At 43.9% G+C, this 26,654-nt stretch overlaps 2 protein-coding genes across 13 annotated transcripts in view; both read left to right on the top strand.

Moving 5' to 3' along the window:
• Positions 1–5,775, top strand: part of EPB41L1 (erythrocyte membrane protein band 4.1 like 1) — a 117,656-nt gene extending 111,881 nt beyond the window's left edge. For all 12 annotated transcript variants that reach the window (XM_077169768.1, XM_077169838.1, XM_077169761.1 and 9 more), the window contains one exon: positions 2,329–5,775. In XM_077169768.1, coding sequence (XP_077025883.1) covers positions 2,329–2,337 — 9 coding nt within the window. In that variant the 3' untranslated portion in view covers positions 2,338–5,775. The remainder of the gene's footprint in view (positions 1–2,328) is intronic.
• A 3,050-nt stretch (positions 5,776–8,825) lies between these two features.
• Positions 8,826–26,335, top strand: AAR2 (AAR2 splicing factor). Its single transcript, XM_077169730.1, has 4 exons — positions 8,826–9,138; positions 11,691–12,503; positions 16,239–16,468; positions 25,005–26,335. The coding sequence occupies exons 2-4, from the start codon at positions 11,747–11,749 to the stop codon at positions 25,170–25,172; spliced, it is 1,155 nt and encodes a 384-aa protein (XP_077025845.1). The 5' UTR covers positions 8,826–9,138; positions 11,691–11,746; the 3' UTR covers positions 25,173–26,335.
• The last annotated feature ends 319 nt before the right edge of the window (positions 26,336–26,654 follow it).

Raw genomic sequence — 26,654 nt, 5'->3', positions numbered from 1 at the left:
GCTCTGACCCCAGCTCTTCCACTAACCCATGTATGACCCTGAGTTAGTTCCTACCTTCTTGGAGACTCAGTTGCCTCATTTGCAAAATGAAGAGATAGAGCAAGCCGCCTTCCAGCTGCAGTCCTCTGGCTGTTTATTTGCTTTCCTAGCGTGCTTCTCATGTCTTCTCCATTCCCTAACTCACTCCTCATGCTTCCCAGGCAGTCACAGCCAGTCCCCTGGGCCCCCGCCTTCCCATTTTCCCCTGGCCATTCAGAGCTCCCGTCTGCCTACCCCACCGCCACGCAGTCTCTCAGTCTGCCCGCCTTGCTGCTCCCTTTGCTGTCTCCTCTCCTCCCCCTCGCCCCTCTTTTAGTTTTCTCTGTGATGCCATTGCCCCATGCACTTCCATGCACCCTCTCTCTTTTGGATCCTCCTGTAAAGGGCACCTTGTTTATGTTGCCCTGGAGAGACAGAAGTTTCTCCCTTGCCTCTCCACCTGCATGCCTTGCCCTTAGTTATCACCAAGTAAAAACTACTTGGGACTGTAGTTAGGTCTTGTGGATTAGGCAGGCCAGAGGGTGGCGGTTTCTTCTCTGAATCAGAAAATTCCTTTTTTTTTACTTTTTAAATGTTACTTATTATTTCAAATAGATAATATATATTTGTATAAGCTTCAAAAGGAACAAAAGAGAATATGGTGAAAAGTTCACCATAGAGGCATTGTCCCCTCAGAGGCAACCCCTGCTGACATTTCCCTGTATCTTTGCAGTCACAAATTCATGTTTTCTTTTTTCCTGCACACAAATGGGTAGAATACTTTACAATGTTTCTGCACTTTGGTTTTTCCTAAGGAATAAATCTTAAAAATCTTTCCATATCAGGACACATAGAACTCCCTTATTCTTTTTTTTTAAGCAATGCTTTTTAAAAATTGTGGTAAAATATATAATAACATAAAACTTGCCATTGCACCCATTTTTAAGTGTACAATTCATTGGCATGCATTACACTCACAGAGCTGTGCAACCTACACCGTTATCTCGGTCCAAAATTTAGAAAGCTCCACCCCCCACTGGCACACCTCCTTCACAGAAGACTTGTCTCCCACACACTGCCCACAAGGGGGCAGCATCCAGCTCAGCCTCCTAGAACTTTTCTTCCCCTCAAGAATTCAATTAAATGGCATGGGGGGGAGGGGGACAGTACAATGGTGGCTCAGTGGCAGAATTTCCACGTGCCATGCCGGTGCCTGCCCATGAAAAGAAAAGGGGTGGGGGCGGGAATTAACCTGTTCCAAAGCAGGAATCTTGGTTCTGCCACTGACTTGCTAAGTCCTTGAGTCCTTCTGGGCCTCAGTTTTCCCATCTGTCAGATGAGCCAGAAGGTGACCCTTTTCTATGGCGTGCTGCGCACCTGACTTCATATGTGGGAATGGACAGGAATGCCGTGTCTGTCTGTTAACTGTTTCTGAGTAGTTACCATGTGCCAGGCACAGTGTTGGGCACCGGAGAGGCAAAGATCAATCAAAGTTAGCCCTTGGCATCCAGGAGCACAGAAGAGTGTGGGGTAAACAAACAACAACAACAACAGTAATAGTAATGAGAGCCAGTATTTATTCAGCACTTTTTATCCTCTGGACCTTTGCTTAGTCTCCTCCCTATGCCACATGATGCAGGACCCATTTTACAGGGGAAGAAACTGAGGCTTAAAGAGGTTAGGCAACTCACGCAGGATCACAGAGCTGGATTTGAACTCAGGGATTCTGACTTCAGAGTTCACACTCAACCACAGAAGTTTTGGAGTCTAGCACATCTGACATAGAATCCAGGCCCTGGTTTCTTTATTCAACACTGCTCTGTTGAGGTTTTAATCCCCAGGATACAGCATGCTGTATTAAAAATGTTAGCCCATGGGGAAAGAAGGAAAAACAAACTAAAACAAAAAAGAACATCTGCAAACATGACTAACTAGAACTGAGAAAAGATGAGGAGGATAAGAGAAATGATTGTGTTAAAGGAAATGTTCAATAAAATTTTTGTTGGCAAAGTGAAAGACACTACCAGCCTAGAAACACACACACACACACACACACACACACACACACACGGGGCTGGGAGTCAGACAGATTGTAGGTTCAATTTCCAGTGGCCGCTTACAGGCCTTGTGGCCTTGGACAAGTCATTTTACCCTCCTGAGCCATAATATCCGGCATATGGCAAAGGGTAACTGAAGTAACCTCTTGCCAGGTGTTGAAAGATGAATGACAAAAAGATACTCACTTTTTTTATCCTCCTCTGTTTCCTTCCTCTGTGCACCCCCATCCCCCGACCCTTCCATGCCTCCCAGGAATCCTGACCTCTGTGAAGAGATACTGGTATTTCGGGTCCAACCCAAGCCAGAGAACCGTTAAGAAGGGGCCTTCATTCTGGATTCTCCAATACAACACCGACGACCCAGCTGCGACATACTGTCACTGATGAGAGACTGGGAAAGGAAAAGCATATATATATAGATATATATAGATATAGATGTATATACAGGAAACACCGCATCCTTGCACTGCTGCTGGAGCTGGCGGGGCAGTCAGCTGACAGCAACAACCAACATCTAAATACCTGCATTTTCCTTTGCTGACAAATTGAAGAATCGGTGGGATTTTTCAGAAAAAAAAAATCATAATAATAATCAAACAACAACCACCCGTCACAGCCCCCTTCCCCTGCTGAATGACAGAAGCAAGCCAGACCGTGATGATTGTAGAAGTACAATGCGACTCTGGTCCTGCCCGTCTTCTCTAGCGGACGAACATTCCTTTTGTTCTCCTCCAGTATCTGTTGCCCACTCGAATGCAAAGGAAAACACTTTTGCAGCAAAGCAAGAGAAGTCACAGCAGCAAGATACTCACAGGCAAACATTTTCCAAGAAAAAGAAAGAAAATTCCCTACTGAGAAAGGAGGAGGAACACTGGATTATTATTTTGGGGTCCTAACACTGGGCTGCAAAACCCACCTTCCTCTCTTCCGCCTCCCCTCATCCTCGATTCTCTCGCGTCTTGTTGTCATCCTCTGTCTCGGCTCCCTCCTCGGCCTGCCCCACCCTCTGTGTCCCCAGCCTGCTGCCGGCCACTGCAGGTGACTCTCGTTTGAAACGAGAGAGAAAAAAAACAGGAAAGAAAAGAAAACCAAGCCTCGGGGAGGGAAGCCGACATTGTCTGTTTATGGTTTCTCATTATGAAGGTGCAGCTTGTAGGAGATGTGTATGGATGTGCTTTTAAGTTATGTATATTACATATAACAGGAGACAAACATTAAAATAAACAGTGCTGGTAAGTATGACGCTGACATTTTAAAGTTACAGTTATCTGACTGTGATCGATGTGTCCCCAGGTTCTTAGCTCTCGCCGACCTGGCCCGGCCGAGAGACCTGGACACTGGGTGTGGGTCTGGCTCGCGGTAGGGGCTGGCGGGTTCCGTGTAGTAAAACAGTGCGTGGTATTTGTAACTGGTCGATTGGTGGGGAGGGTGGGGTCCCCCCCACAGAGAGGTGGGGGGGTGGCAAGAAGGTAGCAGCAGAAGTGGCGCCCAGCGCCTGCTGGTCCTTGTGGCCTTCTCCCCGGGGCTGGGCGTGGCCCGGGCCAGGTCTGGGGTCCAGAGTTAGGGTTCTGCTGTGGGGGGGGTCCCCCCAGAAGAAGCCTCCCTGGTTTAGGCCCCTGCCTCCTTGGGGGCTTGCCCTGGTTTTCAGTCCTATTTTTTTTTTTTTTTTGCCACGTCTTGCCCTTCCCTGATGACATGGTGATAACTCATTCCATTTCAAGAGGGAGGCAGTGCTTCCAATTACAGAAGAGGATGGCGGCTGTAAGCTGGCCTTCGAAAAGTTCCCAGCTCAGTTCCTTCCTCTTCCGCTCCCAGATTCTGAATCCTTCTCTTCTTCTTCTTGGGCCACGGTGAAGGAGCTGTGAGCACAGGCCCCGGTGCATCTGAGCTGCATTCCAGAATGGGTGGAGGGCGAGAAGTAGCGTTGCTCACAGGCCCCACCTATGTATGAGACCCTGGCTTTGGAAACACCCCCCACCCTTCTGTCAGCACCCAAGCTTTGAATCTGCGGCCTTAGAGTCCCAGAAATTGCCTCGAGACCACAGAAGCCTTTGGAGAAAACCAAGTCATAAGCTTTGCATCCCTCTCTGGCCCCGTGGGGCCTCCTGTGCTGGCCTGCCGCTAGCCGCTTCCCTGAGCCCAGCGAGTCCCTCGCCATTCTTCAGTCCCGTCTCACCTTCCCGTTTCTACTTCTAAAGCAGTCAGTAAATTCATTCAGCAAATATCTGTTGCATGCCTACTTGTGCCAGGCACTATTCTCGGGCTGAAGGAGAAAGCATGAGGGAGGAGAGAGACCTAGGAAGACGGTTGAGTGAGCCTTAGCATCTCCTACTATGGCTGGCCCTTGAGAGCATTTTCCTTATTCTCTCCAACACATCGGCTCTGGACATTGTGCGGGGACATCCCCAAGAGGGTCCAGGCTACAGGCATCTCCTTGGCTTGCTTATAAGGTACCCTGCTTAGCTGCTCAGCTGGTGCTGGCCTGAAGCAGAACGAGAAGCCAGAATAGCATTGGCCTCTGTGGGCAACTGGGAAGGGCCGAGAGCAGAGAGAGCCCCACACCTGAGACCGGGCTCACAGGGCAGAGTCCGCTGCGTTCCCTCTGGGCCAGGCTGGTGCCCCCACTCCCACGCCCCCTGGGTGCTAGACCACGCATTCCACGCAGCGGATTCGTTTTACAGCATGGGGGGGGGGGGCAGGGGGGGAGCTACAGAAACTTCTTGCCTTTCTCAACTTGAGAGCTCTCACTCCTTTGGGGCTAAGAAAGGAGCTGGGGTGGTCCATCCTTGCTGGGCCACTTGGAATTTGGCTTGGGCCTCTCTGTCTTTGCAGGAATTGGGTGGCCTGAGCACCCTGGACATAGGTCAGAGGGAGGGTCTTTGTTCCAGGTTTTGCCTCTAACCTGCTCCCCCAGAGGCACCTGCCTGCAGACTCTAGGTGTGAGGTGGTGGGAGGGGACACAGTGACCAGCTTAGGGTGTGGGCTGGCAGGGGTGTCCTGAGATCTTCCAAGCAGTGCCACTAGGGATGAGAGGAGCTGCGAAGCTGAAATCTAGGGCACCATTTCCTCCCCATCCTCCTCTTCACAGGGAATATAGAATGTATCTTGTCTGTCTTCAGCCTACTTTTCTTTTTCTTTTTTTTTTATGGTTCTCATCCTTTCTGTGCAGCCTCTCTGCCCAGAAAGCCATGTGGTGGTGTGGGGAAAGTCCCAGGAGGGCCACTGGGGGTTCTGGGGAGCCACCCCAGCTCAGCCCCTAACTCATATGGGACACTGGGTGAGTCCCATTCCCTCTTGGGCCTCAGTTTCCCCATGTGGGAAATCAGTGGCCTGAACCAGATGCTCCCCAGGGTTTTTTTCCACTCTGCCAACTTCCGTAGCTTCATTTTCTCTTATTTTGCTCTTTTGGGATCTTCTCCATCCAAGGGTACAGGAAGTTCCAGGACCTGTTTCAGTTTTTTTAATCCTGCAAGCACATTCCAAGACTGGCCTGAAATTGCATGAGCAACATCATCCTAAATATATTTTTTTTTCCAAAAGCACCTTTCCAACCAACTGCAATGCTGTCCTGTTCCTTTCCTCACGTCCCTCTCTCCTCTCTCGTACCCGCGCTCCCACACTTCAGTGCTCCGTGCTGTATGCGTGTGCTCTCTGTTCTTGTATACTCAATAAAAGTGAAATAAATGTGTTTGATGCTGAACCACACACTACTGTGTCCTCTCTGTCTCAAACCTTGGCTCCCTGCACACGCCAGCCCTGTGGGAAGAGCTAAGGCTGGGATGGAAACAACCCAACTTAGAACATTTTACTCGACAAATATTGAGAGCTCCCAGGGTGTTCCAAATCTTGGGTTACGTTTTGCAAGTACAACAGCGAATAACACAAAGACCTGCCCTTCAGGAACTCACAGGCTAGCGGAGGAGATAGACCCCAAAACGCAGGAACAGTCAAAGACAATGACAGAGTGATCAACAGCAGGTGGGAACAAAACCAGTGGTGGGGACGGATCTCTGAAGGAGACCCCTTTCAATAAGGGGGGCAGGGAAGGCCTTCCAGAGGAATTGATGTTGAGCTGAATGAAGAGAAAGAGCCAGTTAAGGTAATGAACCTGGGCGACAGCATTCTGGGCAGAGAGAACACCACGTGGGGTCCCACGACATGGAGGGGCTTAGTGTGTGGAGGGATAGCTTGGCCTCTCCTCCTCCTGCCTTCATGGGGATGTCGCTCTTCCTGCAACTCCCCTCCCAGAAGCCTAATGCATAACATATACCACAGCTCCAGTGTTAGTCTTTGCCTGCCACTTCCACAAATGCTGCCATATCCTGGTATCCCCTGTCTCCTTATAGACTTGCCATTTTTCTTTAAATTGACTCACTTTTAAACATTAAATTTTTTAAAACGGAAACTATATTACTATATCCACAAAGAGAAAATTAGCACCATTTTCCAAAGAATGGAAGTTCTCGTAAAAGTAAAAATGGACAAGTTTTAAAATAAAAAAACCATAATCCATGTGAAATGTAAACTCATGTCTTGGGCCATCCGAGGCACACATTCCACACTTGGCTTTTTATTCCCTCACGTGAGTCACCCCAGACCACCTTTCTCTATTGCCCAAGTCTTCCAAGCAAGAACCACTGCTAATAATACAATGCCTTTTCTTCCAGTCTTTTCCCATGAATATGTATTTTTTTTCTCACAAATTTGAGGTCGCAATGTACATACCGTTCTAGATGTTTCTTTTATATCCTATATTCTTCCATAATTCCAAATACCAAATACTATTTCTTTACTTTGGAAAGGTAATTCAATAAATCACACAAAAGGCAGTGAAAAGTAAATCTTCAGCCTTCTCCAGAACCCTGTCCAAGGCCAGAGGCAATTGCTGCTGAGAGCTCTGAATCATTCTTTGCATTTTCTCTTTAGATTTCCTTTAGCTGTCACCCGCTGGGGGTTCTGGAATAGAAATTGGTCTGCAAGCATTGAGTCCCCACACAATTCCTCAGAACCCCACACAGCCTGGATCTGTATCTCTTGTCTCCCATAAATACAGGGCCAGCCTCTGAGCTTCTTGGGAATAATTTGGGACTTACTTACCTAGATCAGTTGTTCTCAACACACCACCCTACCCTGCCTGGGGACGTTTTTAGTTGTCATAACCGAGATTTCCTACTGGCATGTAGTAGTTAGAGGCTAGGGATGCTGCTAAACATCTCACAATGCACAGAACAGTTTCCCAGTCAATAAAGAAATATCCAGCCCAAAAAGGCAGTGGTGCCAAGGTTGCAAAACCCCGATCTAAATGGACCTGCGACCAACGGGTGGGATTCCAGGGGAATCATCTACAGCTTCATTTGTATGTGTGGTACCCTGAGTCTCTGAGAAGATAGCGAGCCCACTTAAAATAGGCAGGTCTGAGACAAAACTGTGGAGTTCAGCACCCAAGATTTGGAGTCAGGAGAGAGCTAAACTTCTTCAGGCAGGAAATGGAACTGATGTGACAGGCTGAGATTGGCCCACATGACCATGACTGATGGAGTCCATATCTGCTTAATCCTGTGGCAGCTCATCATGATTAACCATGACTGCAGCCTACAGTCCACTAAGAGATGGATTTTGACTGAGGCAAATTGGCGTGGCCAGCTGTCAATGAGAAAGCACACAGACAAGCTAAGGAGTGACAGCACAGGAACAACAACCAGTCAGACCCTGGTTTGCATACTAGCTCTGCCGCTCTCTGGCTGTGTAACCTCTCTGAACCTCAGTTTTCTCTTCTGTAAATTGGGTATACTAGGGTTAGTGTAAGGATTAGAAATAATATCCCAGGAGTGGAATGAACTAGGCAATATACCCGGTTTCCTAGGACATGAGTTACAAGGAAAAAGTCTGACTTACAGGGATAGAGTCTACTTCATAGGGTGTCTGAAGGGATTAGAAAATAAGTGTACACCACTGTGAGGATCTTTCGGATGCGTCAACTCAACTACAATCCCCAGTTATCTAATCAGACAGCAATTTAGGAATTGCTATGAAGGTATTTTGTAGACGTGATTAAAATCAGCAGTTGACTCTAAGAGAGATTGTCCTAGATAATCTGGTAGGCCTGATTTAATCGATTGAAAGGCTTTAAAAGCAGAGCTCAGGCTTCCCTGAAGAAGAGATTCTGCTTCTGAACAGCAGCTTCCACTCATGCAGGAGCTTCCCAGCCTGCTCTTCCCAACACCCTGCCCTACGGATTTCAGATTTGACTAGCTAGCCCTCACAATCACATAAGCCATTTCCTTGCAATAACTGTCTTAATATAGATCTCCTCCGGGGTCTGCTTCTTTGATTAGTTGAACCCTGACTAACACAACCATCTATCACAGGGCTAGGCCTAGGAATAGAAGATTTTCTTTTCTTTTTCTTAATATTGAATTACTGTCATTATTAATTAAGTGCATAACACATGTACTGAGCTGAGCCTTTGTGGTTGGCTCTGTGCTGGGCTCCAGGGAAATAGTGCAAAACAAGGCAGGTAGTTTCCCTCCCTCTGTGTTTATTTATTGCCCCACTGAGATATTAGACTTAGGCCTGTGCCGCTAGACCACACGGTGATGAAGGCCAAAGGGACTGACCGGGAGACCCTGCTGCAGCTGCGAATAATTCTCCCCGGGATAGGGGCTGGCTGTCTAAGGCTCTCCCCAAAGGCTGAACGCAGCTGGAAGCCGCTCGAGACCCAGACTGAGCGTCGATGTCTCAGGGGCAGCCATGACCTTGACCCCAGACTCAGTGACCAGGACTGTTCGAGATCAAGGAACTATGGCTAGTGGGTGTGTTTCTGGAGGCAGAAATAAAATGCATTGTTCAATGAACGTTGTCCACGATTCAGGAACTAAAACGAGTAACTAACAGCAGTACAAGGCTGCTCTTTGATGGGGCGGAACCTGCAGGCGCGGACCGTTTCTCCCGTGTTTGAGGGCGCCGTCGGGCGTCTTTCTCCGAAGCTCCCATCCGGCGGTGAAGCCGAGGGATTTCCGGTGCGCTTCCGTGGTACCTGAGGTTTGGGTCGAGGCGGGAGCCGGTGAGTAGGGTTTCCTGGCTTATTTCTTCCTTCTCTGCTTTTGGTATCTGCGTGCCCGGGGCCACTGTCTTTCTGGCCCGGGACCGCGGAGTGCCCTGAATTAGTTTCACCTCGCATGGGTAGCCACGTCTGGGTCCGTGGGCCGGGTGGTGGGACGCTGGAGTCTCCGGAGGCCCTTCTCCATAAGAAGCCAAGACCCCGTCCGCCTTCCCGGGATACATGGGTAACTTCGTTTTTTCCACCCTTAACTTTAAGGTTTGGGGGCCGGAGACCTTGAATTATCCCCAACTGCCTGTGTCCTATTCTCTGTGACTTTGGGCAAGGTCTTTCCCCGCGCAGAGCCTTTGTTTCTCTTTTGCAAAACAGAGGTTATACTTTTAGTAAATAAATGTTTATCGAGGGTCTAATATGTGCTGTGGATGCAGTGAACAGAAGGATTCAAATCTTGGAGGTGACAAACTTAAATCAAACATGCAAAATTGCAACCGTATTGTGTGAAAAGGAGAGGCACCAGCGTCTCAAAGGACACCTCACCTAACCCCGGGGTCGGGAGGCATTATTAGGAAGGAGTTGACTATAGCGGTCAGATCGGAAAAATGGTTTGGCAAAGAAGGGAGGGAAGAGTATTCTGTTCTACCCCGTGGAAGCCTCTTGTTTGCCTGCCATAAAGAGACCAGTGTGACTGGAAACAGCGAGCTTTTGGAGGAGCATGGGATGAAACCAAGCTGGGGAGGTTACCAGGGGCGAGACCATGCAGACTTCATATAGGCCATGATAAGAATTTTGGTTTTCCAAGAGCCACGTGGAAAGCCACTCAGAAGGTTTTAGGTGTGGATGGGACATGATTAGATTGGCATTTTGCAAAGGTCATTCTGACTGTATGGAGAATGCATTGGAGTGGCAAGCGCTCTCTGGATGAGGGATGATCGTATGTTGGATTAGGGTGATGGAGAGAAGTGAATGGATGCGATTTTCTGCATTCCAGAGGGCTGTAAGACAGGTTGGTAGGTCACTTTTAAATCTTTCCTCAACATCTCTTCCATGCCAGGCCATGTGCTAGAGAAGAAAATTACAGGCTGGTGGAGTTAGAAAGAAAGGAATTATTAAGGAAGAGTAAACAGGTGTCACAATGGGAAATGGGTTATTGATTGGCATTTTAACTATCTTCTGTATTTAAGGCTGGGGATAGAAAGATGAAGATCCAAATTATTTAGAGTAGTGGTTTTCAAATGCTTTTTACTAACTTACATAACAAATACATTTTACGTTGCAACCAGCACACAGATTTTTAAAAAAAACTACTCATGGTAAACTCTGATTTTTAAATTCTCTTTATTTTTTAAAATGCTGCTTGAGACCCTTCAAATTGGTTTCATGACCCATTAATGGCTTCAAAATGGCAGTTTGAAAAAAAGATTGATTTAGAAAACTTTTGGATTAAGATGATAAAATATGCTCTTAACAATTTTGGGGAAAAAGCATTGGTCTTCCTTTCCCCACGGTTTTATTTTGTTTGGTTTTGTTTTAAGGGGGGAAAAAGAGTAAACAGGATGAAAATTAGCTGGCTCTTCTGTTTGTGAAATTTTGTACATTCAGCTTGATTATAAGTGCCCACAGGGCAGTGATTGTCTTAATCTGTAGATATTTCCTTTAGTGCCTAGCAAAGTCCCTGGCACAGTGCAGGCCTTTAGTGACTGTTTGGTGAATAGGTAGATGTCTTGGGACTAGAAAGTTAGTTGAAATTACCTCGTGTTCGAACATACAGAGGTTTTATCAATATGTCTTCATTGGTAGCTCAGAGGTAGATGAAATAAACTGATACTAGGCCTGTCATGCTGCTTGAATCCTCTCTGGTAATTGGTCCAGAGTTGCCACAGACTGTGGACCTTTTGAGAAGTTGTTTTATTCCCTGGACTTTCGGTGTTTGTCAGTAAAAGGAAAAGAGGGGTTTGTGGTTCCACTCCACAAAACCTTTTGTGAATTTTAGATGCTACTTTTTTCTCCATAGTGTCCTAATTACAACCTTCTGTCAATTTTGGGGCCTTTACTGAATCTTATAGAAAAATAGGTTTGTACTTGATTTAATCATTCTTTCAACTTCTGGAATTCTCCAGCAACAGGTTTCAGTCAGAGTTAAAGTTTGAAGATAGCCCATCCAGGCTTTCTCCATCCTCACCTTTTGTTGTAACAGAGAGATCTGAAAGCATGTCCTAGAAGTGGACAGTCAAAAGGACAGTGGCCTGGAGAGCAGGATACCAGGTTCTAATTTGAGTCCTTCTGTGACCTTGAGTATATCATGCCTCTTTAACTCAGGTATTTCCAGCTATGAAGTGAATGTTCCTTCTCATTAAAAATAGAAAAATCCTCTTCTATCTGAGCCTCACTTTCCTCATCTGTAAAATGGGGCTCATAATTCCTTATCTGCAGGATTGTGGAGAGGCTAATGGGAGATAATTATGTTAGGAGTGTAATTCAAGATCTGACATGTAGAGAATGCTTGGCAAGTGAAACTACCTTCCTCCAGTTCTCCTTAACACCAGTGTCTTTTTCAGCTGTTCGCGAAGGCAAGGAAGAAAGGTTCTTCTTTTGGTCACTCACCACTGGCCCGATGGCCACCATTCAGATGGATCCTGAGCTTGCCAAGCGTCTGTTCTTTGAAGGGGCCACGGTGGTCATCCTGAATATGCCCAAGGGGACGGAGTTTGGCATTGATTATAACTCCTGGGAAGTGGGGCCCAAGTTCCGGGGTGTGAAAATGATCCCACCGGGCATCCACTTCCTCCACTATAGCTCTGTGGACAAGGCCAATCCCAGGGAAGTAGGTCCTCGTATGGGCTTCTTCCTTAGCCTGCAGCAGCGGGGGCTGACAGTCTTGCGCTGGAATGCGGTCCAGGAAGAGGTAGACCTGTCCCCCGCCCCAGAGGCTGAGGTGGAGGCCATGAGGGCCAATCTCCAGGAGCTGGACCAGTTCCTGGGACCTTACCCATATGCAACACTTAAGAAGTGGATTTCACTTACCAGCTTCATCAGTGAGGCCATAATGGAGAAGCTGCAACCTGAAAGCCGGCAAATCTGTGCCTTCTCAGATGTGCTGCCTGTACTCTCCATGAAGTACACCAAGGACCGGGCAGGGCAGAATCTACCCCACTGTGGCACTGAGTGCAAAAGCTACCAGGAGGGCCTGGCCCGGCTACCTGAGATGAAGCCCAGAGCTGGGACGGAGATCCGCTTCTCAGAGCTCCCCACACAGATGTTCCCAGATGGTGCCACTCCGGCAGAGATAACCAGGCACAGCATGGACCTGAGCTATGCTTTGGAAATGGTGCTCAGCAGACAGTACCCCAGCAGTCCCGAAGACGTACTCGGTAAGAAGAAATGAGGCTTTTTGCGGTTGGGCCGAGAGGTTTCAGAGTAAATAGTACTACATCTTGGGTTATCTAGTCTAGTCGTTCCCTACACTTAAATGGGGAGTAGTTTCGTCAGTACACTTGTTAAAGATGCAGATGTCCAGGCCTTACACCTGGAGACTTTGATTCAAGAGATCTAGAGTCGGGCTCCAGCAATCTGTTAGTCATCTATGTATTTATGTATCTATATGTCTGCCTGTCTCTATCTGTCTCTCTGACCTATCTATCTATAAGCAGTTACCCTATATGAACCCGATGCAGGCTATCCTGTGGGCACCAATGATGTAGGCCAGTTCCCAGTTTTACGGATTGGGTTCATAGAGGGAAAGGATCTGGTCAACTCGGTGATTGAACTGAGACCAGAGCCCAAGGCTTCTGGTTCCTGAGCTTGATCTGTTTTCCTAGTAGCATCTTGCCTGCCTCTGTTTGCACTTGGCTTTCTTAAGATGTTGGTCTCTCTATTCACTTAGACCAGGACAGTGATTTTTCAAAGAATTGTTAAACTTTTTTTATTGTTAAGTTTTTCCTTATTACAAAGACAGTATATGTTCATCATAGAAGAAAAATAAAAATAAAAATCACTCCAAATCTGTTTTTCATTTTGGCATATTTACTTTCCATCTTCTTTTTGTATGTGTCTTTGTATTTCATTTCAATCTTTTCTTTCTTTCCGTGTATTTCTTTTTTAGTCTTTTTTTCTATTCAATTTTATGTGTTTGTGTGTACAGATAATTTTTTACAAAAGTAGGAGAGTATAGTATATTTTGTAATCTGCTTTAATATAAACATCATTCCCCATAAGTGAATTTGTCATTCCTTTGTAGTGGTTGCTTAGTGTTCCGTAGTTTATTGAACCAGTCCTCTGTTGATGAACCTGAAGAACTCCTATTTTTCCCTATTATAAATGTCTAATGAGCATCCTTGTACATTTAGAATTGAAATTGTTGGATCAGAATCTGTATGTTGCCAGATTGCCCAGCAAAGAAGAGTTTGCATCTTTGTCAGCAGGTGGACGAGGCCTGTTGTTGCCCCTCACCTTTGAGAGCATTGGGCAGAGTGATTTTTGTAGTTGAAAAATGGTATCTCGTTTCAATTTATATTTCTTAGATTACTGGTGACAGCAAACATTCTTCACATCTTTAGCAGTTATTTGTATTTTGTCTTTTACAAACTATCCAGGTAATTTGTATATTTTTATATTGGAAGATTGATGATAAATTTGAATATAGGACTTTTTATTTCGTTGTCCCAGCTGACAAAAAGGGATGCTTCAATAGGTGCATCATTAATATGTTAGATTGTAGTTTCATTTAAGATGTAACATTTGAAATTCTTAAACAGAAATCCAGTTTTCTACCTCTTACAAGCTTCAGTTTTTCAGTGTATATCCTGTGAAAAGTCCTGTTACAGGGATAACTTTGAATCTACATGACAGCTCCTTGAAATTATTTTTGAGTCTCTTAATTTTAGAACAGGCCAGAAAGGTATAAGCTTATTTTAGTTTCATAGACTAACTAGGCAAAGCCAACTGAAGAAGCAAATCCTTAACCTCTATTATACAAAGAAAATTTGACTGTATTTAAAAAACATTAGTCAAATATCCAGACTATTTAGACCAGGTAGCTATCCACACAGATCAAACTTAGTTCCGAAAGCTTAGGAACAGGGAACTAGTTTTCTAGGTTTCTAGAGGTGACAGATCAAATGCCATGCAGTTTAAAGAGGTATTTAATATTGAGTGCTTCTGCCCTTTATATGGCCCACATATATGTATACTACAGAAGCCCTTAGTAAATTTACACTTCCTTTGAAACCAGAGGGAACAGCTCTGATCACCAACAGTCTATCTGTGGCAATAAGAGTCCTAGTTGCTTGCCCAGGAACAGAGGCTCTATATCATCAGGTGTCTTTGTTTGAGACGGGCATCCAGTGGAAACATGGAACGATAACTAGTGTCATGCTACTCTGTGCGAAGCATTATTTCAGATGCTTTGCATGTATTGTATTGACTCATTTAATCTTCACCACAACTCTCAAATAAGGAAATTGAGGCATGAACAGATTAAGTAACTTGCCCAACGTCACACAACTGCTAAGTGATGGAGCTAGAATTTGAACCCAGGCAGTCTGGCTCCAGAATCCATGCTTTTTAGCATCAGGCTCTCCTAGAGATAAAATCCTGGAGTCTTGTAATTAAATAAACTAAAATAATCTGACTGGCAGGTTAACCCCTTGAACAAATACTCCATGAATTTTTCTGTTATAGAAGGCTGTAGAATTGTTCCCAATCAATAGGGAATCTGTCTTCTTATCATCACACCATTAGATGTGTGACCTTGGGCAAGTCCCTTAAACTCGTCTATAAAATGAGGCAAGCCACCTCCTCTTGTGGAGTCAAGTTGAGGATTATGTGGTATAAACCAGCTTTTCCCTAACCTTGGAGCAAACCATCTGCTTTAGAACCACCTGGGGAGTTTGTTAGAACTACAGATACTGATGCTCTATTGTCTATCCTCAATTGTAATCTTTGGGGCTGAGGCTTGGGAAGTTTTATTTTCAGCAAGCTCTTCTAGTAAATCTGATGGAGAATCGGGTTTGGGATCCATTTGGAGTAATATCCACGGACACCTTTTTTTTTTTTTCTTTGGATTTATAGAATAATCATGTTTAAAATACTGAATTCCCATTTACCACCTTATTAACACCTTGCATTGGTGTGGAGCATTTGTTACAAGAGATGAAATCACATTTTTTATAATTGCACTATTAATTTTAGCCCATGGTTTAACTTTGGGTTCGCTGTTTGTAGAGTGCAGGTCCATGGATTATTTTTAATTTTTTGTTCTATTACCATATATACAACCAATTTAATGTTCACAAACTTTTTATCTTTATTGTATAGTATAACATATATACAAAGCAAAGAAATAAAAAAGCAATAGCTTTCAAAGCACTTTTCAACAAGTAGTTACAGGACAGATCCCAGAGTTTGTCATGGGCTACCATAAGATCCTCTCATTATTTTTCCTTTTAGCTGCTCCAGAATATAGGAGGGTAGAGAGCTTAGATTTTTTTTTATCATCACAGTTGACTTTTTTCCTTCTTTTTTTGTGAAAAATAACATACGTACAAAAAAGCTATAACTTTCAAAGCACAACACCACAATTAGTTGTAGAACATGTTTCAGAGTTTGACATGGGTTACAATTTCACAATTTTAGGTTTTTACTTCTAGCTGCTCTAAAATACTAGAAACTAAGATATCAATTTAATGATTCAGCATTCATATTCATTTGTTAAATCCTATCTTCTCTATATAACTCCGCCATCTACCTTTGATCTTTCCATCCCTCTCTTTAGGGGTGTTTGGGCATGGATACATTTTGTAAGCTTTTAAAATGCCAGGCAAATACTAAGTGTACTTCTTGCAGTCTGGTTTTACAGAAATCCAGAGTCACAGTTTGATTTCTTGTGGTTTAAATTTATAACATTTCAGCAAACATTTGTTGTGCACCTGCTAGTTGCAAAACCCCATATTAAAGACACTACAGGAGTGACAAGGATATAAATCCACTGTTGCTGGGGTCCAGTAGAATCGATGGCCTCGTGAACAGCATAAGATAGAAGGAACTCAGTGTGGAATCAACTAGACCTCCTCCCCCTGAGGATCATTTCTCCTCCCTGCTCCTTTCAGGTGAACTCCAGTTTGCTTTTGTGTGTTTCCTGCTGGGGAATGTGTACGAGGCATTTGAGCATTGGAAGCGGCTCCTGAACCTCCTGTGCCGATCAGAAGAAGCCATGGTGAAGCACTGCTCCCTGTACATAAACCTCATCTCTATCCTGTACCACCAGCTCAGTGAGATCCCAGCCGACTTCTTTGTGGACATAGTCTCTCAGGACAACTTCCTCACCAGCACCTTACAGGTGGGCAGTCTTTTGGCTTTCACCCAGATGGGTGAAATTTAAGGCAAGGGTATGTGAAAGTACCCTCAGAATGTTACCTTTTTGGTTTTTTGCTGTTCTTCCAAGACACAGAGGTTTCTTAATTTCAATTTCCTAATCTTAGGATGATTCCTAGTTCTGTCTCTCATACTTGATTAGTAAGCTCTTTGATGCTACATTCTCTTTCCCTGTTTCACCCTCTCACCACCTTGTCCCCAGAGTGCCTAACACTGAAATACTTCAAATTTGAATTACTTCCACCCCTACCCCTTTGAGTTACTCAGCTAAAAACAGTTTCATTTTCTGTCCCCACCCCCACCCCCCAGCCATAAATTACTGCAATCCAGTAGGGCAGAGTTTTGAAGCTTGTTATTCCCAATGAAACAGCTGCAGCTTCTTAGATCTCATTTAAGCATTAAAGTAACTTTGGTTTCCTGTTCAAACAAAATGTACCAGTTTCTGCAGAGATTCTCTGACAGAAAAAGTGAAATTTGCTTTTAACTTGGCAATTAAATTTTCATTATGTGCGGTAATTAGGGAAGAAGCTTCAGACAACTTACAATCTTCATCCTGTGCTATTTCCTCCATGTGCAGATTAGCTTCCTTTATGTACTTGGGTCAGCCTCTGTCACTCACGTTTTGTAATTTTCTCAAGTATAGAAGGGGTAGAATCTGCAAGCTGTCATTTCCATCTTTTCTCTGCCTGCATGTGAGACCCTTAATATGGCCTACTCCATAGAAGGAGGAGCTCTCCAACTAGGCTAAAGGAAGGAACAAATATTAATTATATGCCTGTAAGGTATCAGGCTCTATGTTTATGACATTACATGGCTTCCCTCACGTATTCTCCCTGCAACCTTGTAAGGTAGGGAGGATTATTCCCATTTTAAAAATGAGAAAACTGGCTAAGGCTAAAATCGACTTAACTGAAAGGCTGAAACATTTACTCAAGATCACACAGCTAGTAAGTAGCAGCTCCAGGATTTGTACCCAGGCCTGAATCTTGGTTTAATGCCTGTGCTTATGGCCCTGTGTACTGAATATAGCCTGGATACCCCCTAGAAGTATTCTTTGTTGACAGTGGAGACTCCATCATAGTCTTGTCTTCTCAGAGATACAGAACTCTTTTCTAAAACCAACCGTTAGAAGAGTAAGGCAGCAGGCACCTGACTTAAAGCTCTGGCAGTTGGAAGACTTTTGCTGACCATGGAGATGAGTCAGTCAAGCTGATGGCTTGAGCCTGGTATTCTACTTCAGAAGAGTTATAAAACTACCCTTTCGTTGATTGTTGTAATAAAAGAGAAATTAAATCCCTTTATCCTTCCACTGAGGGCAAAATCTCCCCCAAAGTTCCAGTATTGTATGTTGCAGAACATTGCAAGGGGACATCAGCCTGCTAACTCGCCTCTGGCAGTGGCTGCAGCCCACAGGCATGTGCTGCCCTGGTGACGTGAGTTAATGCTGTCACACAGACAAGGGAGGGCCATACTGTGTCACTGGCTGTCCTGACCATTGTCAGCAAAACCGACAGCTGAGCTTTAATTGCTGAGACTTTGTTGCCAGCAATGAATTACAAAGCAGAAAGGGCCCAGCTGGACTGATAGATGCCCAGGTGGGTTGTGCAAAGCTGGTGGTTAGAAAATTCTGTCTTTGGATTTTTCACCAGGAAAATTTAATATCGTTATTTGGAAAACTCCAAAGGAAATAGGCCTTTAAAAATGTATATAACACATGTTCTTGAATTTTCTTTACATACAACATTCTGCTGATGGTTTTAAGGTTACATATGTGTTAGCCAGGGTTCCTGCCTCAAGGAATTTGTTCATTGATTTAGTAGGGAATTACCGGGCACCTGCTGTGTACAAGGCACTGTTCTAGGACTGGGAATATGGCCCGTGAGCAAGACAGACAGAATCCCTGACTTGGAACTTATATATTGGTGAGAAAGTAAATAAATGAATTAACTGAATAATTCCAGATAGTGGTAAGTGTTTTAAAAGACAATCCTACCCTTAGTACCATTTCCCTAGCCCAGGCCTCTTGGTGTCACCTAGACTGCATCTAACTTTACCAGTCTTATAACTGTCTCCCATTCTCGATGCTTATTCCTGTCAGTCCATCCATCTCCTACACTGCTACCTGAATTGCTGTTCTAAAATGCAGCTCTGATCCTATTTCTCTGGGATTTTCTGTGGCTCCTCATTGCCTAGAAAATTGAAAAGCCACATTGGTCACAAAGTCCCTTTGGATCTGTTTCCTGGCTGATTCTCCAGCCTTTCCTTACTCTCCCCTTTTTCCCTCAACCATTCCAGTGACAGTGGCCTCCTTGCAAGTTCTCAGACATGCCATGCTATTTGACCAGGTGTGGAATTCAGTGATATTAATTAAATTCACAATATTGTGCTACTGTCACCAACATCTATTACCAAAACTTTGTTGTCACACCAAAGAGAAACTCTGTACCTATTAAGAAACAACTCCTCATTCTTTCCTATCTGCCATAACCCCCACAGCCCATAGAGACCTGTAATCTTTGTCTCTATGAATTTACTTATTCTAGGTATTTCATATAAGTGAAATCATACAATATTTGTCCTTATGTGTCTGGCTTATTTAATTCACCGTGATGTTTTCAGGGTTACTCGTGTTGTCATATGTAACAGAACTTCATTCTTTTTTATGGTTGAGTAATATTCCATTGTGTATATATACCACATTTTGTTCATCCATTCATCTGTTGGTAGACATTTGTGTTGCTACCATATTTTGGCTATTGTGAATAATGCTGCTATGAACACTGTGTACAAATATAGGTTTGAGTACCTGTTTTCAGTTCTTTGGGGTATATACCTGGAAGTGGGGTTGCCAGGTCATATGATAATTCTTTGTTTAACTTTCTGAGGAACTGGCAAACTTTTCCACAGATGCTGCACTGTTTTGCATCCCTATCAACAATGTATGAGAATTCCTGTTTCTCCATGTCTTTGCCACAGTTGTTATTCTCCATTTTTAAAATAATAGTAGCTATTGATGATGAACATCTTTTCATGTGTTTTGGGACCATTTGTATCACTTCTTTAGATATTTCATGCCTTCTTGACTGAACCTGATTTTCCCTTTGCCTGACATGTACTTGCTCATCCTATGAGATGCCCTCAAAGCCCCCCTCTGTTTGAAGCCATCATTGATCTCTCCTCTCTCCTTTCCATGCTACTGGTGTACTTTGTGCTTATCACTTTTATATTTGCATAGGTTGTGCTTTTTGAAATGAAAACGTTGTCTAATTCCCCCACTGACCCAAGAGCTCCTTTTAAACAGGGCCTAGTTTTTGTTCATCTGTTTTTTTTTCAGCACTTAGTACCAGGCCAGATACTTATCTCAGTATGTGTTATCAGGTGTTTTTAGAAGGATGAAATGTACAATTTCTGTGGCACTGAATAGATGGTCCTTATGTGATGGGTATAAACAGTCTGATCAAAAGGAATTAGAAGCACCAAAGAGGGAGTGGCTAATTCTGACTAGAGTTGAGATTTGAGGGGATAAAGGTTCAGGAATGGCTTTATGTGGAGAGAGGCATTGACCATGAGCTTGAGGCGTGACTGAGATTTTAGCAGGCAAAATGTAGAAAAGGATGTTGTAAAACTTTTTTTCTTTTTTCATGGAGAGTCACATTGATGCCATCTTGGCAGTGAGAATCCAGTCCCACACACAGAGGCACTCGCTCAGGGAGTTTGTGAGTGAATGAATCAGCCCATAAAAGCCTTCCTCAGCCAGCCGCCTGCTCTCCCCCCAGGTAGTCAAGTAAGCAGAATTGGCTTGCTTTCTTCCTTAGGAGCTTAAATGGCTACTCACCCATGGAGAGAGGCTGATGCTTGTATGTGTAAGCACTTAAAGACAACCGCATTAGGTTACATAAAGTCAGCCACGTAACGGCCTCTGCCGTTAATTTTTTCCAGTTTTCCCATGTGAGTGCTTTTTGAATAGATGTGACTGGTTTTTACAAATCTTTTGGGTTTGGCATGAATAAAATTATTTGTTTTATAAAAATAGATTCAGGTTTTTTTGTTCAAACAGTTTAAGTCACCATAATTCGTTTAAAACCAATGAAAGGATAATGTGAATTTAATAGTATGTTAGAAAGTGACTTATGTACAAAATAAGGATTCTTATTGCTGATTGCACAGCATTTAGACATGTAGTCACATAACCTGTGTTGTGTTTTTAAAAAATACTTTGTCATAATAGGCTATATATAGTTTCCAGCTTCATTTCTTGCCAATATGCTAAATGCTACTGTCCATTGTTAACTCTTGAGGGAAAACATTGACTAGCAATTATATCTGTAGTATTTTTATCATAACCTCAGCTGTGACAAATTTCGCCTACCTGTTCCTACACCTCCTGCCATCAGCTATCATTTTTATGTGCTTGCTGGGTATTCTCTTAATTGGCATTCACAATATTAGAAGTTGGGTATATAACCATATTTTTAAGATGAGTGAACTCTGATGGGATCAGAGTGGGCACATGATTTTCTCCAAGATCCCGGTTCCATGGATAGCAAGGCTGAGCTTTGAATTCTAAAGCCTGTGACAGGCTACCGTATATGATTAGTGCCTTAGGTGAAACGTCCCAAATTCTTTAAACTGATCTCAAAAGATGTGAGTCCTAGTGTCTTTTACCTTCCTGGTCATCATGGGAAGTAAGAGTCTTGCTTTAAACACCACTTTCTTCTGCAAGTGGAAGTAAAAATTTTCTGCCTCTGATTAGTTTCATTTGAAGTTGAATAATCTTTTGGGAATTGAAAAATTAGGAAGTTTCATCTTTTTGATCTAGCCAAAGAATAGAATTTGTGACCCAGCTACCTACCTTTATATTTTGAATTTCTCAAGGTGAACTGACTGAACTCAATTTATTTAATTTGGGTTAAAAAAAGCTCTCTCATTTATAACTAAAGTAATTTCCAATGTTATAATAGCCAGACTTAATGGTTAAAGTATTAATAGTGGATATGCTTTTTGTTTTAGATAAATGAAGTTTGTGAAATGTTATCATCCTGTTTCAAAAGTGTTTTTTAATTATCCAAGGGAAATCTGACAATATTAAGATGACTCATTTCTCAGTTACATTCAAAAGTAATTATTTTACTTAACTTTAGTAAATAAAATAATCAGATCGTTATTATATTGTTTGAAGAATTCATACAATTAATCTTTAAATGAGAAAGTAAATTTTTTCTTGAAAACTAGGTACTGTCTAAACAGGTCTTTTTCTGAATTCTAAGAAGTTTTTTAAAATACCAGATTTGTAAAACTAAAGGGTCAAAAATAGATCAGTGGGGCGGACCACAGTGGCTTAGCAGACAGTTCTTGCCTGCCATGCTGGAGACCCGGGTTCAATTCCTGGTACCTCCCTATGCAAAAAATAAATACATAAATAAAGATAGATAGATAGATAAGTGGACACCAGGAATTAGGGCAAGGGAAAGATTTGACAACTAAGGATCAGCATAAAGAGTTTAAAGGTCGATCTGAGGGGGTATATCCTGGGTCCTCGAGGCCTACAAAGGGGGCAGTTCCAGAAGTGCCTACTTTTTAGGCCCCTTGGCATCCCAGAGAACAGTGTTGGGTTTTTTTGTTGTTTTTTTTTTTACATCCCAGAGAACAGTGTTGGGTTTTTTTTTTTGTTGTTTTTTTTTACATACCATACCCCCATCACTCCCTCTCACCGATCACCAGCATTTCACTCTAAATTTATTTTAACATTTGTTCCCCCTATTATTCATCTTTATTCCATATGTTTTACTCGTCTGTATGTTTTACTCGTCTGTTGATAAGGTAGATAAAAGGAGCATCAGACACAAGGTTTTCACAATCACACAGTCACATTGTGAAAGCTGTATCATTATTCAATCATCCTCAAGAAATATGGCTACTGGAACACAGCCCCACATTTTCAGGAAGTTCCCTCCAGCCTCTCCACCACATCTTGACTAACAAGGTGATAGTGATAGATATCTATTTAATGCGTAAATGGAAATTTTCCTATATGGACTAGATCTTGCTCAGCGTTTATCATCACTGCATGCTACACTATACTCAGTGTCCTCATCTGTGTTATGGGAATAATAATTTCTTGTCCTTCTACCTCCCAGTATTGTAGTAAAGATAAAATTGGCTAGTGCTTAAAAAAGGATAAAGCACTTTTCAAATTAGAGGCTTTGTTTTTTAAATTAAAGGCTTCTGTTGTATCTTCCTCTAGTAATTTTTACTCCCAGGCAGTTTTGGAGAGGAGTGGGGAGGATGGCTGATAAATATGGGCCCAGCTTGTTCCAGCCTCCAAGTGCTGGCCTTTGTCAAATGCATGTCAGTCTCTGTGTCTGATTTATATCTATTCAGTGAGCAGATATGGGCTCTAAATTGTTGCCATGCCTTGGGCAAAGAAAACTTCCCCTTTGCTTAAAGAGTGCAGATCACCATGATGCAAGCACAGTGTGATTAGTGCTATAAGGCTCAGACCCAGTGCTGGGGAGAACACAGAGGTTGGAATAGTTAATATCAGTTTGGACTTTCATAAGAGGCATGTCACAAGGAGGTGACTTGTGAGCTGGTAGCATTCAGAGTTCTGATAAAAAAAGTCTTCTTTCCCCCCAAGATGAGTCCCTTATTCCATCTAGCACCATCATGTAATTATCAAGCAACTGTGTTGTGTCAGCCACTGAGCAAAAATGAACCAAAAATGGGGTTTCATAGAATCTCTAGTCTTTTTCATTCTTTTGTTCATTAATCATCTAATGGGTTCTTTTCATATGTCGAATTTTGCTTCACAAGTGTAGAATGTAGGTATGAAAAAAGAGTTACTGCTTTAGAGTTGCTCTTCATCTTTTGGGAGAGAGCAACAGTAAATGGGCTGTTACCTGACTGAGATAAGGCTGTGATCAAGGAAGCCCTGGGCATTGGGGGTGCACAGAGGAATACCTATTCCAGCTATGGTCTGAGAAGGGATCCTAAAAGAGGTGCTGCTTGAGCTGTGTCTTGGGTCACTAGTAGAAGTTAGCTACATGGAAGAAGAGAAGGCAGGGTATAAAGAATGTTATAAGCAAAGGGAAAACATGTACCTATAAAGCAGAAAGAGGCTCAGTATGGCTAGAGAGGAGGGGCTGTGTAGAAAGTAGTACAGTTTACTGTGTAAGGAGGGAAAACAGCAAGAGGCTTTGGCTAAGTCAGCCCAACAGGCTTCCCAGGACCTCTGGGGACATACTCATGGGTGTGCAGGGCTTCTGGAGTAATGTTTGAAACCAAGGCTTCTCTGCTTCCCATAATAGGTCTTTCCCCAGAGTTCAGCCCTGTTCTACATTCAGCACTCCAGAGCAGGCTCCATTAGCTGCCAGCCCTCCTCACTGCCTCTCACCACTGAGATTACACAGCCCCTCTAATTAGTTATTGATCTGATATTTTGTTGTGGTTGCACTTCCCACTCCTGTATTTAGTCGATTCCCAAGTTAATGAAGCCAAATTCAGTATACAGCGTCCTCCATATCACTTTTGCCCTGTCTACTACTATGACAAAATGGCTCCAAAGACTACTGAAAATTAGTCCACTCCTTCTGCTATCAAGAAAGACATTGGGGAAGGGGTTGAAAGGGGTGTTGCCCCTGGAATCAGCTGCAGAAAAAGCCTGTTGCCTTTGTCATATCTCCTGGTGCCCAGAGTCCTTCCATGGTGGTCTCGGAGCCAGCTGTGGCGTGAGGATGGTACGTATCAAAGAACTTCTTCTGCCCCCTGCTCCTGTGTCCTTCGTAGCAGGTGGGAAGTCTGGGGTAAAAAGCATTCCTTCCTTTCTGGATAGTTTTGAGCCAGTCATTTAACTCTTTGCAACCTCAGTTTCCCAGCGTGTCTTCCCAGGGTGTTTTTGAGGATCCAGTGGTATACTCCGTAAAGTTTCTAGGACATTCTGGTATTGGATTTCAGATATAAGGAAAATTGCTGTTCACAGCCCCTGCCCATGCTTGTATTAGATGAAACTGAATTAAAAAGAACATTAAAGATAGCTTTTAAGGGGGAGAAAAGCTCAAACTGGCAGCCTAGAAGATTAGAGCAGCAATTCAACCTCATTGGCTTGAGGCCTGGAACATTATGGGCTGCAGGGGCTTCTAAGCCCCCCAAATCTCCCTTGGTTCCTGCTGGTGTAGCTGCTACCTCATCCACAGAGTTACTGACCAGGTGTCTGGTAAATTCCCTAGGGGGCAGGGCTGGCATGATAGCCCTATTGCCTTTATTCTCAGTGGGGAGGTCTCTCTGCCCAGGAGAGTAATTTTCCATTCTAGTCCTGCCCCAACTTCTCAGCTGGGTTTGGACCTTTTTTCTTGGTTTGGGGGGGAGCACAGCAGGTGGCCTGGGTCCACGCCAGCAGCAGCTGATCCACCCGCCCCAGAGAGATGCACACCATGAGGAAATTTCCACAGCTTTCTCAGCCCCCTCTGTGTTCTCAGGAGTGACTTATCCTCTGTTCTCTGTAGGTTTTCTTTTCCTCCGCCTGCGGTGTTACTGTGGATGCCATGCTTAGGCAGAAGGCTGCAAAGTTCCAAGCTCACCTGACCAAGAAGTTCCGGTGGGACTTTGAAGCGGAACCTGAGGACTGTGCCCCAGTGGTTGTGGAGCTCCCTGAGGGCACTGAGACCAGCTAACTCGGAGAATGCTCTCAGCCATGGCAAGGCCCCTTCTCATATGTCTGCAGTCCTGGCCTCTCCATTTACCCCTTCCTGTTCTGGGATCTGCTAGGGCATTGGTCCTGCCAGGCTCTGCACAGCTGGAGTCACTGTTCCTTCTTTCACCATAAATATGTTTCTTCAGGTCAAAAGAGGCTGTGCCTACCATGAAGGCATTTTTGTGGGTTCCCTTCAGCCTGGCCTTGGTGCTAACCTGACTGCATTTCAGATGGCCTCTCTCACAAGTTCCTGTGAGACACCTGTCCAGCAGCAACCTAATTCCCCCTTAATGAGAAGAAATTGAACCAGAAGCCCAAGAGAACTAAATGCTTATTCTATAGGATGGTTAGAAAGTAAGAGACCTTGGACTGCCCACAGGGTCTGAGCTGTCAACTGGTGACTTTTTTTGAAGTTAAGCATAGTAGTAATAGGGAGACAAGCCAGAATTTCTGCCTATCCCTAGTTGAATGGGAGTACAATCACAAAAAAAACTCAGGAGTGCCAAATTGGGGAGGGGGTAACATAGAAGACAGTTGAGTTGATTCTGATAAGTTTTTGCCATCAAAATCCCATCTTCTGTCCAAAGGTCCCAAAGGGTACTTCCAAGGTTGATGTGGCCCCTGGCCTCAGTGCCTGGCTGGTGCTATCTGCTGCATTCTGAAGCCTCAGATCAGAAAGTGGGACTTGGCAAACCTCCTGTATATCCTAGACTGATTTGGATGATATGAAATTCAACAGCAAAAAAGAAAGTTTCTTGTCCTGGACAGACTTCTTAGGCCCTGTTGAAGTTCTGTGCTGTTACTACTTTGGAGCTATGGAGATGACCTGATCAGCCTAAATCTTTCCAGCCCTGCTGTGGAACTGTCAGCAATTAGAGAAATTAATGTGTTCAGTTTCCCAGGAATCCTGAGGTCATGCCTATCATGCTATCTGGGCAGAGTTCCAACTCCTCACAGGCGCACTCGACCTACTGCCTTGACCTCAAACTGTTGTACTGTGGATCATTGTTTCCTAAGATAAGGGCTCACACCAGGTTTTTGAATGAGAATCCCTGCTGGTGAAGACTTTCGGTTCTACTTGTTACCTTGGAGATGTTTTTTTAAGAGCATAATGTACATTAAAGCCTTTGAGTTGAGACTAAATCCCCTAGTGTGAGTCTTTCTTGCAGTTAATCTGCCCAGTTCCCAGAGCGGCCAGGCCACTGTCAATGGTCTTGCATTTCCTCCCTTCTGAGTGTCCAGGAGACCCTGCTCAACTCATCACTCAGGCCCTCAGCAGGGAGCCCTGGAGGGGGCAAGCAGCCACGGTTGCCTCATGTTACTATTGGGGCAGCCAAGTGGGAGAAGAAATGAGGCCCTGTGTCTTTATCATAATTGCAGTTTCACTTTGTGTGAATTTGATATTTTTCTTCCCGAAAGCTCACTCTTCCAGACCTATCTGGGGAACTTGATAAAAATACAG

This window comes from Tamandua tetradactyla, chromosome 1 (assembly GCF_023851605.1).
Source record: "Tamandua tetradactyla isolate mTamTet1 chromosome 1, mTamTet1.pri, whole genome shotgun sequence".
Lineage (NCBI taxonomy): Eukaryota > Metazoa > Chordata > Mammalia > Pilosa > Myrmecophagidae > Tamandua > Tamandua tetradactyla.
This window is presented reverse-complemented; position numbering and strand designations above follow the sequence as displayed.

What these genes read in the sequence shown, in the direction of transcription:
- AAR2 (XM_077169730.1), top strand. Translation starts at nt 11,747, where the DNA reads ATGGCCACCATTCAGATGGATCCTGAGCTTGCCAAGCGTCTGTTCTTT. An exon ending in CAGTCCCGAAGACGTACTCG is followed by an intron (nt 12,504 to 16,238) that starts GTAAGAAGAAAT and finishes TGCTCCTTTCAG; the next exon opens with GTGAACTCCAGTTTGCTTTT. An exon ending in TCCTCACCAGCACCTTACAG is followed by an intron (nt 16,469 to 25,004) that starts GTGGGCAGTCTT and finishes TGTTCTCTGTAG; the next exon opens with GTTTTCTTTTCCTCCGCCTG.